Genomic DNA, 14,503 nt, shown 5'->3' on the forward strand with positions numbered 1-14,503 from the left:
GGCCTTAAGAGTCCTGATAGCTGACAAATGACTAACACATAGCAGGTCCTCAGCAAGTCATTTAGAAATGCTAAATGGAGCTACACCATGCTTGGTGAGAAAACTGAAACATGGATAAATCAATACAACAGATAGTAAAGGTATTATAAAACTATCCTTTTAAAACATTGTCAAGGGTATTAAATAGCCATTTCTCCAAGTACATACACAGAGGGTCATGTTTGAGAGCCTCTTCTAAAGAAGGTAGACACAACCACTGGATTGCTTGGCTCTGACCTACTAGGAAATAGACGAAGTAGGAGAGAACCAGAACCTCTTCAGCTTCATTGTGGGGTTCACAGGTTTGGAGGTGGCAGCACGACCCAGGCTACTATTGACTGAAGAGTCTCTTAAGTGGAGTGACAGTTTTCCTAGCCACAGTGCTGCTGCCTTCCCTGAGTCCCAGGTACATGTGTGGGAAGTGTGGACAGGACCTGTCAGGTTCCCTGTGTCTAAAAGCCAAGGTGAGCAATGATTTAAAAGTCTGTAGACGCCTCCTCTTGCACTAACTCCATACGTCAGATGATTTTGAAAAACAACCAATAACCATTACTATTTGGACATACCTGTCTCCCTACACACAGATACACACACACACACACACACACACACACACACACACACACACACACACAAATGCGCACAACACTCACACATGCACATGAGCACACAAATGTAATAAAAGAGAGATCAGAGAAGTAAAAACAACTGAAACCAACATTTATTTTGGATTTCTTCACCACGTACATGCTTTCGTCTTTCCTCCACACGATAAATATATAACAAAACTTCAATATACAAATAAAACATGTACAGCATGTATGTAAGCGCGGAGCAGTGAGTAAACCCAGACAGCTCGTCAGTTCCTGTGCCTCATGAAGTAGGTCTTTCTTGAAACACAGCAGTTGTATTTGATACCTCCTCAGGGTCTACACCATAGCCAAGCTGGAGGACCTCTATTAAAGATGGTAGAGAAGCTGTTGTTTGTGCTAAAGAACAAGGCTGTCCACTTAGCAACACCCCCCACCCAGGACTTCACTTTGTTCTTTTGTGTGACACATTTTAAATTTAATGTAATGCTGAGATGAGGGGGCAGGTGGAAACAGAAAGGGATAAGTGGAGCCTAGAAAAGTGAGTGAGAGAAAACAGACTTGTCTGAAACAACAGCACACAGGGTTTATACCTAGTTCATCTTCTTTCCCAGAAGGGAAAGTTCATGTTATGTAGGCTTTTGTAAAGGAGCAAAATGTTATGGGGGAATGGAGAATAACTCTAATGTCTACAGACATAAAATATCTAAGTAGCGTTAAGTGTTGCAGGACAAGAAGGGCATGCCATCAAAGAAATTATAGTTCACATTTTGGATGAAATTATGAGATTAAACAGCTGGGGACCAGATATAGCACATGATGCATAAACTCTACCAATTATAGTTCACATTTTGGATGAAATTAAACAGCTGAGGCATTGATACAGTGCTTGGTGTACAACCTTGAACATTTCTGTTCAAATTCAGCTTCTCAGAGGCTTATTCTCAGGGGACTGTGGATCTTCAACTTTATCTTTCCTCATACGGATGAATACAACCGCTAAAATTATACCTGAAAAGAGAAAACTCGGGGTCAAACAAGCACAGCCTTTAGATGTCCTAATACAGTCACTAATAGAATCTTGGTAAGTGTGGGAGTAGGAATCTCCATCTGTGTGACTAAACAATGCTTTGCTGTTCTAGTGAGTATAGAGCTCTGGGTCTTGGCCTTGGTTCTTTTTTTTTTTTTTTTTTTTTTCCGGGGCTGGGGACCGAACCCAGGGCCTTGCGCTACCTAGGCAAGCGCTCTACCACTGAGCTAAATCCCCAACCGGTCTTGGCCTTTATATAAGTAAAGAGGTCACTTGCATGAGAATGTAGGAAGCCCCAAGTTATAACCAACATGGAAGCTGGAGGCATTTCTACTAAGGAATAGAGGAGGCAATGCCGTAACTTCTCTGAGGGAAAAGAATGTGGAAATACATCTGTCTGAACCATGTATGTACCCAAATATTGATTCTAGTTTTAATCAGAACGATGGAGCTATTCAGACCTGACAACCTACCTAGAGTCTACTTTCATTGTAACTACCAGATATGGATTGTTTATGACTTAAAATTGACTTTAAAACAATTTTAACTTCAAAGTAAGGGCTTAGCATGCAGTTTAGTGGTAAAGCAGTCGTCAGATGCACAGCTTGGGGACCTTCCCTGCAGTGCCAGTCTATCCCGAGGGACCTTCAGTGGACTGCCTACACAGTCCGGTTTTTCTTACCTGTCTGAAGCCATTACAGGATTACACTGTGCTTTTTAGCACTAAACTGAACTGTCAGAGCCCACTAGGAAAAATGTGGAGTTACTTTAAGGAAATTGCTCATCAATACGCTTACAGAAGGCCCCATGGCAGAGAAGACTGGACAGGCAGACATTTGCTGACAATCTTGCAGTAATTCACATGCCCCCATTTGAAAAGAATAAGGGTATGAAACAAATGAACAAACAAACAAAAAAACCCCAGTTAATTCTAAATCTATATATCCTCAAAACTGCCCATTTTTTAACTTAGAGTAGGATCATGAGAATAAGACTAGGAGAAAAAGTTTCAATTTGATGTATAAACTCAATCTTCTCAAGGCAGGTAGGAAAAACAATAAAAGGAATAAAAGCAGAAGGATTTAGTAAAAAAAAATCTCAAAATCTAACTCTGAGGCCGAGACAGAAAGCTTGCCTGAGTTCAAGGCCAATCTAGACTACAAAGCAATCCTTCTCAAAAGAAGGGATGCTCATCTCTGTTAGTATGAAATGTGTGCAGCAGAAGGCGTTCTCAAGGAGGCCAGCTGGTCTCCATGCATGACAGAGTGAATAGCAGCCACCTTGTCATAGCTGTCCTATGTCACCCATGTTATGAGGAGTTTGCATTGAAGAGTGTAAGGAAAAGTGAGTCTTCTCAGAGCCCTGTGCTAGAGTTCAGTATGACAACTTGAGATATGAGAACAAACATCTAGGTATAAAAATAATAGTCAAGAAGATTTTAAAGAAAGAAGGAAAGTGAAACTATGTTAAGCCATTCAGTCATGTTCACATGAATATTAAAATATCTTTCTAATTAACCACTATGAGGACAGCTATTGAGACAGCATAGCTATCTTAGGCACTGACCATTTGGGGTTGGGGGAACAGCTACAAGAGAGGACTGCTCTCCAGGTAGGGAGAGAATCAAAGCCATGGTGCTGTGAAATTACTCCAGATTGTAAAGAAGCAGAGTCCAAAGTTATAAAAATAACTCAAAGTGAAATCCAACAACATCTCAGAATTCAGTTGTCACAGAATTTTTGTTTCACAGCCCATCCCTCCTTATTCCAACAGGGGCAGAGGAGCCTGTGACCTCTCCTGAGTAAAGGGTCATGCAGGCCTTGCCCATTGTATACCAATTCTAACAAACTCAATGTCTGACACAACAGCTTAAAAAAAACTTAGTATCTAGGCTCAAAGTGCAGTAGTTCATGTGTAAAGCTTGATATGGTTTCAATCTTGAATGGCCTTTAAAAGTTTCCATCAGCATTATCAGCAGATGACTTCCCCTAGACATCTTGAAGTTTGTACCCTGAAAGGGAACAGTAGGACCCTATCCCTTTCCCCTCCCTCTCTCATTTGTTCCCAACAGGGAGGTGAGCAGCTTTCCTCAATAAAGTACCATCTTTCTGTGGACCCCAAAGCAACAAGCCAGTCAATTGTGGACCTCTGATACCTCTGAAGCCATGAGCCAAATAGAAACTTTAAAAAATTGTTGATTGTCTTAAGTATTTGTTACAATAAAGAAGGGCTGGTTAAACAAAGAGCCTTCTGGTATAAATGTCAGCATGGAACTCCAAGCAAGACAATGACAGGAAGATGGGTGATTCTGACTAAGTATCTCTCAACCAGGGTGCTTTGATGTGATTGACCGGCATCTTGTATTCTTGGTTGGTACCTAAGGCTTACCCCCCATAGTATCACCAAAGAGGGCATGATGAGCTCACATCTAAGACTGGGGACTGAAACCCTTGGCTCTGAGAAGTCACACTCACCAATGACCAGAAATGTGGTCAGAAGTATACCAACTGCCATGCCCACGGTGGGTATCCCAACCTGGTTGCCTGCTGGCCGGAAACAACTTCCGTCCACACACTGGCAGAAAGTAACTAAAAAACAGAACAGTGACAGTAGGTTAAGTCTTTAAGCGAAGAGTTGCAGAATCCCACTTTAAAGGCAAGCATTTCTTAAACTTAGGTAGAAGATATCCTACGTTGCCTTTACAAAGTACCTACCTGATAAGGAGACAATGCCTTCCATGGGTGGCTGCCCCCCATCATTGATGAGGATTGGGATGTCATAAACTTGTTCCTCAAAGCGTGTGTGCTTGGTGGAGAGTTTAGCATGTGTGCCTGTCGGAACAGGGAGAAAATGAGTCACATGATAATACAACTTCAGAATGCTCTCTCTGCAGGAATCAAGCTCATTTTTGCATTGTGGATAATTAGGTAGACTGGAAAATAGTCTGATAATGGGTGATAATTTCAGTAATTTAACTTATATTTTTCCATGGCTCTTACCAAGAAAAATGGGTTAAAACACTCTTTAACTCTTTCCTTGTCTTTTTGTATCACCTGCGTCTCCTCCTTTTGTCTTATTGCTTTATCTAACGTTACAAGTACTAAACTGAACAGGAGTCAGGGAAGGTGGGACAGTCTTGTTTTGTTCCTGATTTTAGTGAGAATGCTTCAAGTTTTTCTCCATTTAGCATGATGTTGACTGTGGGCTTGCTGAATATTGCCTTTGTTATACTGAGCTATGTCCCCTGTGTTCTTAGATTCTCCAATACTTTTATCATGAAGAGATGCTAGATTGTGTCAATTGCTTTCTTTGTATCTAATGAGATGATTATAGGTTTCTGTCCTTGACTTTACTTATATGATGCTTACTGATTTATGTATGTTTAATCATTCCCCATATCTCTGGAATGAAACAGACTTCATTATGGCGGATAGTGCCTTTGGTATGTTCTTGACTTTGGTTTCCAAGTATTTTATTGAGAATATTTTGTTTCCATGTCCATCAGACCTTTTGGGGGAAGGTATCTTTTTATTTTTTTTCATCAGGGTAATAATATTGGCTTCATAGAAAATGAAACATTTCCAATTTTTAAAATGTTTATGGGAGCTGGGCAGTGGTTGTGCACACCTTCAATCCCAGCATTCAGGAGACATTGGGAAGCAAATCTCTGTGTTAAAGGCCAGCCTGATCTACAGAATGAGTTCCAGGAAAGCCAACACTATACAGAAAGATCCTGTCTCAGAAAAAAAAAATATGGAATAACTTGAGTATTGCTGTTGTTTCTGCAAAAGTATTGTAGAAGTTTGAGTCTTCCTGGCCCTGGCACTCTTGTTGTTGTTGGAAGATTTTCTTTACTGCCTCTGTCTCCTGTGATGTTAGGGGCTAGCTTGTTTCTTTTATCATCATTTACCTCTTGTAGGACTCATGCCTAGAAATTTCTTATAGATTCCAGTCTATTGGAAGAGATTTTTTTCCAAGTATGTCTTTGTGGGTCTCTGAATTTCCCAAGTGTCTGTTTTAATGCTTCCTTTGTATTCCTAATTTTATTAATTCAGATCTCTTCTTTCTTTTGGCTGAGTTGGTGAAAGTTCAGTCTTGTTAGCTTCTCATTTCTTTCGTTGATGTCAGCCCTGCCTTTATTTATTCTTGCCTGTCCTTTTTCACTTTTTATTTTTTATTTGTATGATTGCTTTTCCTACATTTATGTCTATGCCCCATATTCATGCAGTAAACACAGCAGTCAGAGTGATGTTGGAGTTACAGAACGTTGTAAGCTGCCATGTAGGTGCTAGGAACAGAACCCAGGTGCTCTAGAACAGCCAGTGCTCTTGACTGCTGAGTCACCTCTTGAGCTGATCTTCTTGTCTATTTGGGGGTGGGGGTGGGAGGGTGTTGGTTTTTTCTTTTCCAAAGACTTCAAGTACATTGATTACTTTGTTTGTTTTTTCATTGTGCCCCATAAATTTTGCTATGTTGTATTTTCCTTTTCATTTAATTACAGAAACTTAACTTTTTTCTTGATTTCTTTTCTTGACCCAACTAGCATTTAGTAACATGTTCAATTTCTGTGTACTTTTTCTAGTTTCTATTGCTATCCAGCTTTATACCACTGTGGTCAGATAGAACACAGGATGTGATCTCAATTTCCTTTTGCGTGCTGAGACTTACTTTGTGTCCCAATATGTAGTTAATTTTGTAGAAAGTTCTGTGGAATGCTGGGAAGAATGTACATTCTTTAGTGTTTGGATGGAACATTCCCTTTTGGGTTCATTTGGTTTATGATGACAGCTTTTATGTATGACCTGTCTATTGAAATGAGTGGTATTGAATCTATCTACTATCACTGTGTTGGGATAGATTTGTGGTTTTAGATCTAGTAATAATTTGTTTTATAAAATTGGGTAACCCTGTGTTTGTTGCATATTTAGAATTGTAATATCTTCTTGGTGGATTTTGTTCCTTTAATGGGTATGGAATATACTTCCCAATCTCTTCTGACTAGTTTGGGTTGAAGTGTACTCTGTCAGATATTAGAATAGCTTGACCTGCTTGTTTCTGAGTTCCATCTACTTGGAGTATCTTTTCAGCTTTTCTAGCCTGAGATTGCATCTATTACTGATGAAAAAGAGGCTTGTTGCTTAGAAGCATTGAAAAGGCAGATCCCATTTTCTAATCCAACTTGTTATTCTGTGTCTTTTTATTGAAGGATTAAGATGATCAAAATTCATGATGATTATTGAAGATTATGCGTTAATTACTGTCATCGTGTTGATTCTGTGGTGTGCTGATTTTCTCAGATGTCTTGATTGTCTAAGTTTGCTTATTTGTCCCTTGGGATATCTTGGGTGTGTTTACCCTGCTCTCCATATTGAAGTATTCCTACTACTATCCTCTGTAGAGCTGGTTGGATAGCATAAAGTCCTTTAATCTATTTTATTATGGAAAGTGCCGTTTCTCCTGCCATTTCAATAGGCAGTTTTATTGGGCACCACAGCATGGGTAGAGAGTTGCAGTTTTTTAGGACTTAAAATGCATGTGTGCCTAGTTTGTAGATGACTTAACCTTTCTCTCGTGCAACCTTTGATATCTTTTATTTATTCTGTGTTATATATGTTTTAACTATAATATGTCGTAAAGTACCTCCTTTTGATTCAACCTGTTTGGCATTCTATAATCTTCTTGAACCTAGATGAACATCTCTTTCTCTCAGTTCTTGTCTTAGCTCTTGTCTTAGATAGGCTTCCTTATTTCATTCATCTCTTTGTCTTTGGTTTGTTTTAACACAGTCCTTATTTCTAATTTTCTGTCTGAATATCCTTCTATGTCACTTTTATTAGAGAAATACAAATTATGAAATTTGTATTTTTGAAAGTAGATGGGTGTTTTTCATGCTGTGTTTGTGTTGGTATTTGTGCATCTGGTATTAGTTTGTTGGTTGAATTGTTCTGAAAGTTGTTTAAAAACCTACTATTGTTAAAAACTTGTTACACATACATACACACAAATAAAGATTTTAAATGGATATAACCCATAACAGGGTAATAATTCTCCTACTGGATATTATAAGTTAACAATTAAAAATCTGGTGCCATGAATAAACTACCTCTGTTGGAGTCATTTATCAGTGATGTCCTATAGACTACCAAACATTACTGGCTATTTACGATGCTCTTGGTTACTAGCCAGAACTAGAAAGTGAGATCCTATTGTTGGATATACCACATATTTAAGTCATAGAACATGAAGAAATCAATCTAGTATTTACCTGCACTCTTAATGCCTACAGGCTAGCATACATAAGTAGAAGGTACTACACACAGTAACTGTATGTCAATGGGTTAGAAAAACAAAATGAAGCAGAAAAATATTTGAAAGCTACAGAGTAGAGTAGCAACATCAACCAAAAAGAAATGTGTAATCAAATAGACTTATATAACAAAGAAATGAAATACACAGTTAAATTTTGAACCAAAATATAAAAATAAAGAAACCTTCTGTTCCCAAATGTATTCATCATTAAATAAATTCTCTCCTGAACTTTAAGGAAGAAATAGTTCCAATTTCACACACCAGCTTCCAGATAACTGCATAGGTAGAACATCTCCTAACTTACTCTATCAGATTAGCAGTTGGTGATATTAAAAACAGGCCTTTAAAAAGCATTGTAAGAAAAAATTACAGGCCAGTTTATATAGATTTGTTGATATAATCACAAAAGTCTTAATTTTACCAAATAAGATTCAAAATTACATAAACTATTTCATCATCAAATAGACCTCATCCCAGGAATACAGTTGTTCCAAGATAAAAACCACTATAATCCACCAACCACTAACAAAACCTCCAACTCAATCAGAAAGCAAAATCATTCTCAGGAAATTGTGGATAGAAAGCCAAGTATCAAATATGGATCACCATTGAAATATGCTTACAAGCAGAAGATAGCAACTTTCCAGGAGAACAAGGCAAGAACCTGTGTCCTCCTTACTTATTCTCACCTACTGAAAATTTGGGCCAGTAATAAGGCAAGGTTGGAAATGAAGAAGTTAAACTGTCAGTAATAAGCAACATAACCTGCACAGGATATTAATGGAGTCTAAATAAAATAAAAATTAGTAAACAATGCCAATGTGTTGTCATATGGGAATAATATCCAAAACTCACCAGTTGTATTTCTATATCCTAGTGATGTATAGAAACACAAATCTTAAAACACAATTTAAAAGAGCAAAGCACTACTGTAAGAACTACACAATGAAAGTTAAGATAAAGAAATTAAAGACCTCAGTAAGTGGAGATAGGCACCGTTTTCATGAATTGAAACTCCCACCGCACCCCAAGCACTCATACAGTCTTGCAGTATCTAATCCCAACCTCAACAGATTTCTTTTTGTGTCAATAGTCAAGTGGCATACTAACATTTATTCTGAAATGTAAAGGGCCTAGAAAACATGAAACAGCTTTGGAAAAAAAAAACACAGGAAAAGTTATACCACCTGATTTACAGTCTTATTATTTAGCTATAGAAATTAAAGCAATATAGTGTTTTAAGATAAATTTTTCTCATTTTATGAATTTTTCATAAATTCATGAGTTTCATGAATTTTTCTGAAACTTTAAAGATAATCCATGCAAGGAATGTATGGTGTTGGAACAACTAGGTAGACATAGTAATATAAAGCACCTTGATTGTGGCCATTTACCCTATGCAAACATTAACACGAAATGGATCTTGTTTTTAGTGACCTTGTGTTCAGCAAATTTTCTTTCCTTTATTCTTTTCTTAATTTTTTTCAATACTTTCCTATGGCAGTGTCGTCCACCCCCCCCTCCACACCTCCTCATCTCCCTCAGATCTACTCATCCTCCATCTCCCTTCAGAAAGGAGAAGGCACATTTACAAAACACAGATTACATAAAAGATCAGTGATTCTGAGTTTAGCATTTTTTTATTTGCTGTTTAACGATACTACAAGAGGAGCTGGAGAGGTGACCCAACCGTTAAAAGTGCTTATTGATCCTGCAGAGGACCAGAGTCCGTTCCTAACACACCATGTTGGCAGCACAACCACTGTAATTCCAGTTCCGACGGACCTGATGCCCTCTTCTGACCCCTTACCTGCACACTGTGCACTTTCACAAGGCACACATATATAATAGAAAGTAAGTCTTTAGTGAAGAGAAGACATTGCTATTAAAAATACAATTTCCTGATAAAGCATAACACACACGGGGGGTGGAGTGAAGGAAGAGACAGGGAGAGGGAGAGGGAAACAGAGAGGGGGAAGGGAAAGGAAAGGAGAAGGAGGGGAGGGGAGAGGGAGAGAGAGAGAGAGAGAGAGAGAGAGAGAGAGAGAGAGAGAGAGAGAGAGAGAGAGAGAGATCAGCAGTGGAAGCTGAAGATCCCCAGTCTGGGAACAATATTTGATCAGATCACTGATGTATGGATGACAAGTCACGACTTGAGAAGATGAGAAGAAGAGAGGCTTAATGCATTAGTCAGCAGGGAAATAGCAATAAAATCCAACAGGACACTGATGTGCACCGTGGAAGGCTAAAGGTAACTGAGCTGAGCAAATCCACTGAGGAGAGTGCTGTGCGGCTGAGGTCTGGTGTGCTGGTGGGAACACAAAGTGCTAAGAACAAACTGGGAGATCGTTTGACCTTTTCTGAACTAGCTAAGCATTAAGCTACCATTGATGCAGTCACTCCACTCCTTGATGTTTAACTACGAAACATGAGGAATCGTGCTCCTACCACACTAGTCCACCCATGTGCCCAGTGACCAACAGTGACCGAGAGGATGGGAGACACTGTGATACCTATATACAATATAACAATAAAGCTCTGGTCCACACAGCAAGAACGGACACCCAAATAACCATGCTGGGAGGAAGAACTTGGAAGTCCATGAAGTTGTGAAACAACAAATCTGTAGCAACAGAAAGATGGGCTATTGGCTGAGAAAAAACAGGGTGAGCTTAGTGAGGTGGACAGGGGCAATAAAAATAAGGTAAGAAAAAGCTTGAGAGTGGAAAAAAAAGTCACTTGATGGTGCTGATCTTATGTGTGTGTATGCGTGTGTGTATGTGTGTATGAGTGTGTATATGTGTATATGAGTATCTGTGTGTATCTCTGTGTGTATATATGTGTGAATTCTTATAAAGTTGTATGTATACACTGATGAAATGTAACATAAGTTCACTACATGTTATTCAATAAAAAATATTATAAAATGCACTTCTTAGCTCCACTGGAAATTTACAACTGATGTTCAAATTGTTCATCTATCCATGTACACCAACCAGGATGCAGTGGTGTCAAGCTTCCCTTTCTGTAAAGCCTAGGGCTTTGAAGACTTTCCTTGTGTGCTTCCAGAGCATGGCCTGCTTTCTTGTGACAAGAAGAAAATTCTATGGTGAGTTATAAAGCCCACCAAGGCACGACCATTGATTTTTCTCGTTGTACACTTGATAACTCACCATTGATTTTGGACACTTCCCAGTCACTTTGTAAGCTTTCTCTGCCAAGGGCAAACGTAAACTTTGGCCTCCGAACTGACTGCTGGTCATCATCAGTGGCTTCGAAGATGAGGCTCCCAGGGGCACTTAGGGGATGGCAGAAGAACAAGCCTGTGTAGTCCTTAGCTAGGCGAGGGGGGTTGTCATTCACATCCATGAGGACCAGGTGGAAATATGCTGTAGAACTCAGAGAGGACCCACCTAAGAAATTGAAGGGTTAGAATATAATTCCAGGCATCATTGTCATCCTTCATAAGAAGTCATTTTCTCTTTCCTTAAAAAAAATCAATATTTAAGTAGTTGGGTCTATTAAAGTAGTAGAAAGAAGATTTTAGAATTACAAACTTAATTTTAGTACTGCTTAAAATGTTTAAATGGAACCAACAAAATGACTTGGTGGGTAAAAGACACTTGATGCCAAACTTGGTGACATGGGTTCCATCCCTAGAAGCCACATGGAGGAAGCAGACCTGACTCCCATAAATTATTCTTTGATGGACACACACACACACACACACACACATACACACATACACACACACACATACACACACACATACACACACACATATACACACTCATACACACACACATAAATGCAATAAAAATGCTTTAAATGTTAAGTGATAATACTAATCAAGTGGTGTGTGTGTGTGCGTGTGTGTGTGTGTGTTCAAAACAACTCTGAACGTTACAGAGAAGAGTGACGCTCAAAAGCTGTGTGACCTAGTTATGTTCACACATAGTGCACAGTGGAGTGGTCCCTATCAGCCACATCCCTGATCACTTCCCACTGCCTTTCACATCCTAACTCAGTGTTCTAAGTTTCATTTCCTCAGCTGAGAAACACATGGCTGCGTGAAGATCTTAGTGGAGATCTCATTCACATACAGAGAGAAAACAGCAAATTGGTGGCACTGATGTCCCGCCCACTGTAGTGATGAAGACCAAGTCTGTCCTCCTCATTGTGACCAATGGTAGCTGTGTGCTCTTGGGCAAATCAATTTCTCAATGCCTTGGTTTCTTTGTGCACAAAATATGGCCAATAGCAGAACTAGACAGGAGGCATCCAGTGTGGTACAATCGACCCTGACTGTCCCCGCCTGACCTCACGCAGACGCTGCTTGTGTTCCTGTAAACTGTTTTATGGTTCCTGCTTTGATTCCAGGAAGCCTTGTTTTCTTGCTTTTCTTCACAGAAACTTCTATGTCTCTGACTGTTCTTAAACCAAAGACAAGACCACTGATGTCCTTGAAGTTGTTTGGTCTATTAACATTATTATTCTTTTGGTGCCAAATGGAATAGATTTTGGCACATGGTCACAACCCATGAGACTTCTAAAACATGAAAAGCACTTAGAAACGTGTGCAAAGTGAAATGTTAATTGTTGTGAGATCAAGGCGAAGGCACGGCATCAAGGTTTAGACAGAGACCTCCCTCAGACTTCCTGGAAGCTTTTAAATCACCAGTTAAACGTACATCCTGATGGCAGAATGTGGCAAGTGGCAGAGACTGAGTTGTTTCATCAAAGTCTTGCCTATTCGTAGATCCCATCCAATAATGAATAGCCTTGCTGTAGTTGAACTTAGCAATAGTCATTTGGGTTTTCTTTAAATTTCCCCCCCCATACATTTTTATGATTCCTTTCTCTGTTCCCCGTGTCTGCCTCTAATTTGGGGCTTTGTATTTTAAAAGTTTATTATTTTTTGGTCTAAAACTGTCTGATAGTCATTAGTTCTGCTCTCATCTTTTTGTTATAAACCAAGCAGATACATCACTAGCTAATTAGAGTCCTTGATCAGCGCAAGATCCACAGAATTCCTACTGCAAGATGGAAAATTCCATTTAAAGACACTCAATGTTTTAATTAGCAACCTTATCCCTGGATACCATACTCTTCCTGTGAGTTTATTCTTTATTTTAATCTTAAAATTTTCCTGGAACTCCATGTTCAGAGCCAGGGCAACTTGTGTCACAACTGAATTAAATAGGTTGCAAGGCTTATGCAAGGATGGTCCCAACATCTTGGCATATCTGTACAATTGTCTTCCTTGCAAAGTTTATCTTGCGTCATCAAACCAGCAGATACCCAGGTCCCCTGACACCTGCTGAATCAGAATCCCCAAGGATGGACTCCCAGGCGGACAGTCTCGCATAAAATGTTTTGTGCTCCAAAAAATCATGAGCGCCAAGAGGCTGTAATTTAAGGCTCTGAGGGTCACTGGCTTCCAGTTTCATAGAAGCCCTCAATCCCCTTTGAGGAGGTAGTGAGGGCAGTTAGCTAGGGACTCTATAATGTTCCAAGAAGAGGCTCCAGTCCCCACAGAAAACCAGAGCAGACAGCATCCATGATACCCTGCCAGTCTCAGGGAAACTGCCTAGAAGCACAGATTGGCACAAGTGTTCTCTAACACATCCACAAGGAATTGAAAACACGCACTCACACATTCACACACTCACACACTCACACACTCACAAACACACTCACACACTCACAAACACAATCACACACATACTTGTATACATACACTCACACTCACACACTCCCACACACACACTAACACATACACACACACACACCACCACACTCACACACTCACCACACTCACACACCCATGCACACCACAAACACACTCACACACACTCACCACACGCACATACTCCACACACACACAGTCACACTCACCCACAAACATTCACTCACACACTTACACACTCATACTCACACACTCACGCATACTCACAAACACACTCACACACTCACAAACACAATCACACACATACTTGTACACATACACTCACACTCTCACACACACATTCACTCACACACACACATTCACTCACACACATATTCACACTCACAAACACTCTCACACTCACTCACATGCACATACTCACACACACTCACACACTCACACTCTCTCACCCACAAACATTCACTCACACACTTACATACTCATACTCACACACTCACATATATACACTCTCACACACACATTCTCATACTCACTCACACATACACAAACACTCCTTCTCTTCTTCCCTCCCCCTCCCTTTTGTACCTGTTTCACCATGGCTTTACAGTCATACTCAGCAACAATTTTGAACCTTCTTTTGCTCTCCCACTCATTTTTATTGATGCCACCCCATCCCGATGATCTGTAATCTGGTCGTGATTTGTTTTGCTCACCTACTTCAGTGGCCACCACTTGTACTCGATACACACTTTCTGTTTCCCTGTCCAGCGAAGCAGTGCTAAATATGTCGCCGGTGACGGAGTCGATTTTAAGCCAACCTCTCTTATTGTCTTTCAGTGAATAACT

The 14,503-nt window shown here is 39.8% G+C and overlaps 1 protein-coding gene across 1 annotated transcript in view; it reads right to left on the bottom strand.

Moving 5' to 3' along the window:
• Positions 1–738: 738 nt before the first annotated feature.
• The window catches only part of Cdh17 (cadherin 17), a 52,281-nt gene continuing 38,516 nt past the window's right edge, over positions 739–14,503 (bottom strand). Inside the window, exons 14-18 of the mRNA XM_032905842.1 lie at positions 14,371–14,501; positions 11,142–11,381; positions 4,374–4,490; positions 4,134–4,247; positions 739–1,640 (exon numbers count right to left, since the gene is read on the bottom strand). Of these exons, the coding sequence (XP_032761733.1) occupies positions 1,552–1,640; positions 4,134–4,247; positions 4,374–4,490; positions 11,142–11,381; positions 14,371–14,501 (691 nt within the window). The 3' untranslated portion in view covers positions 739–1,551. The remainder of the gene's footprint in view (positions 1,641–4,133; positions 4,248–4,373; positions 4,491–11,141; positions 11,382–14,370; positions 14,502–14,503) is intronic.

The sequence above is a fragment of the Rattus rattus genome, chromosome 1 (assembly GCF_011064425.1).
Source record: "Rattus rattus isolate New Zealand chromosome 1, Rrattus_CSIRO_v1, whole genome shotgun sequence".
NCBI lineage: Eukaryota > Metazoa > Chordata > Mammalia > Rodentia > Muridae > Rattus > Rattus rattus.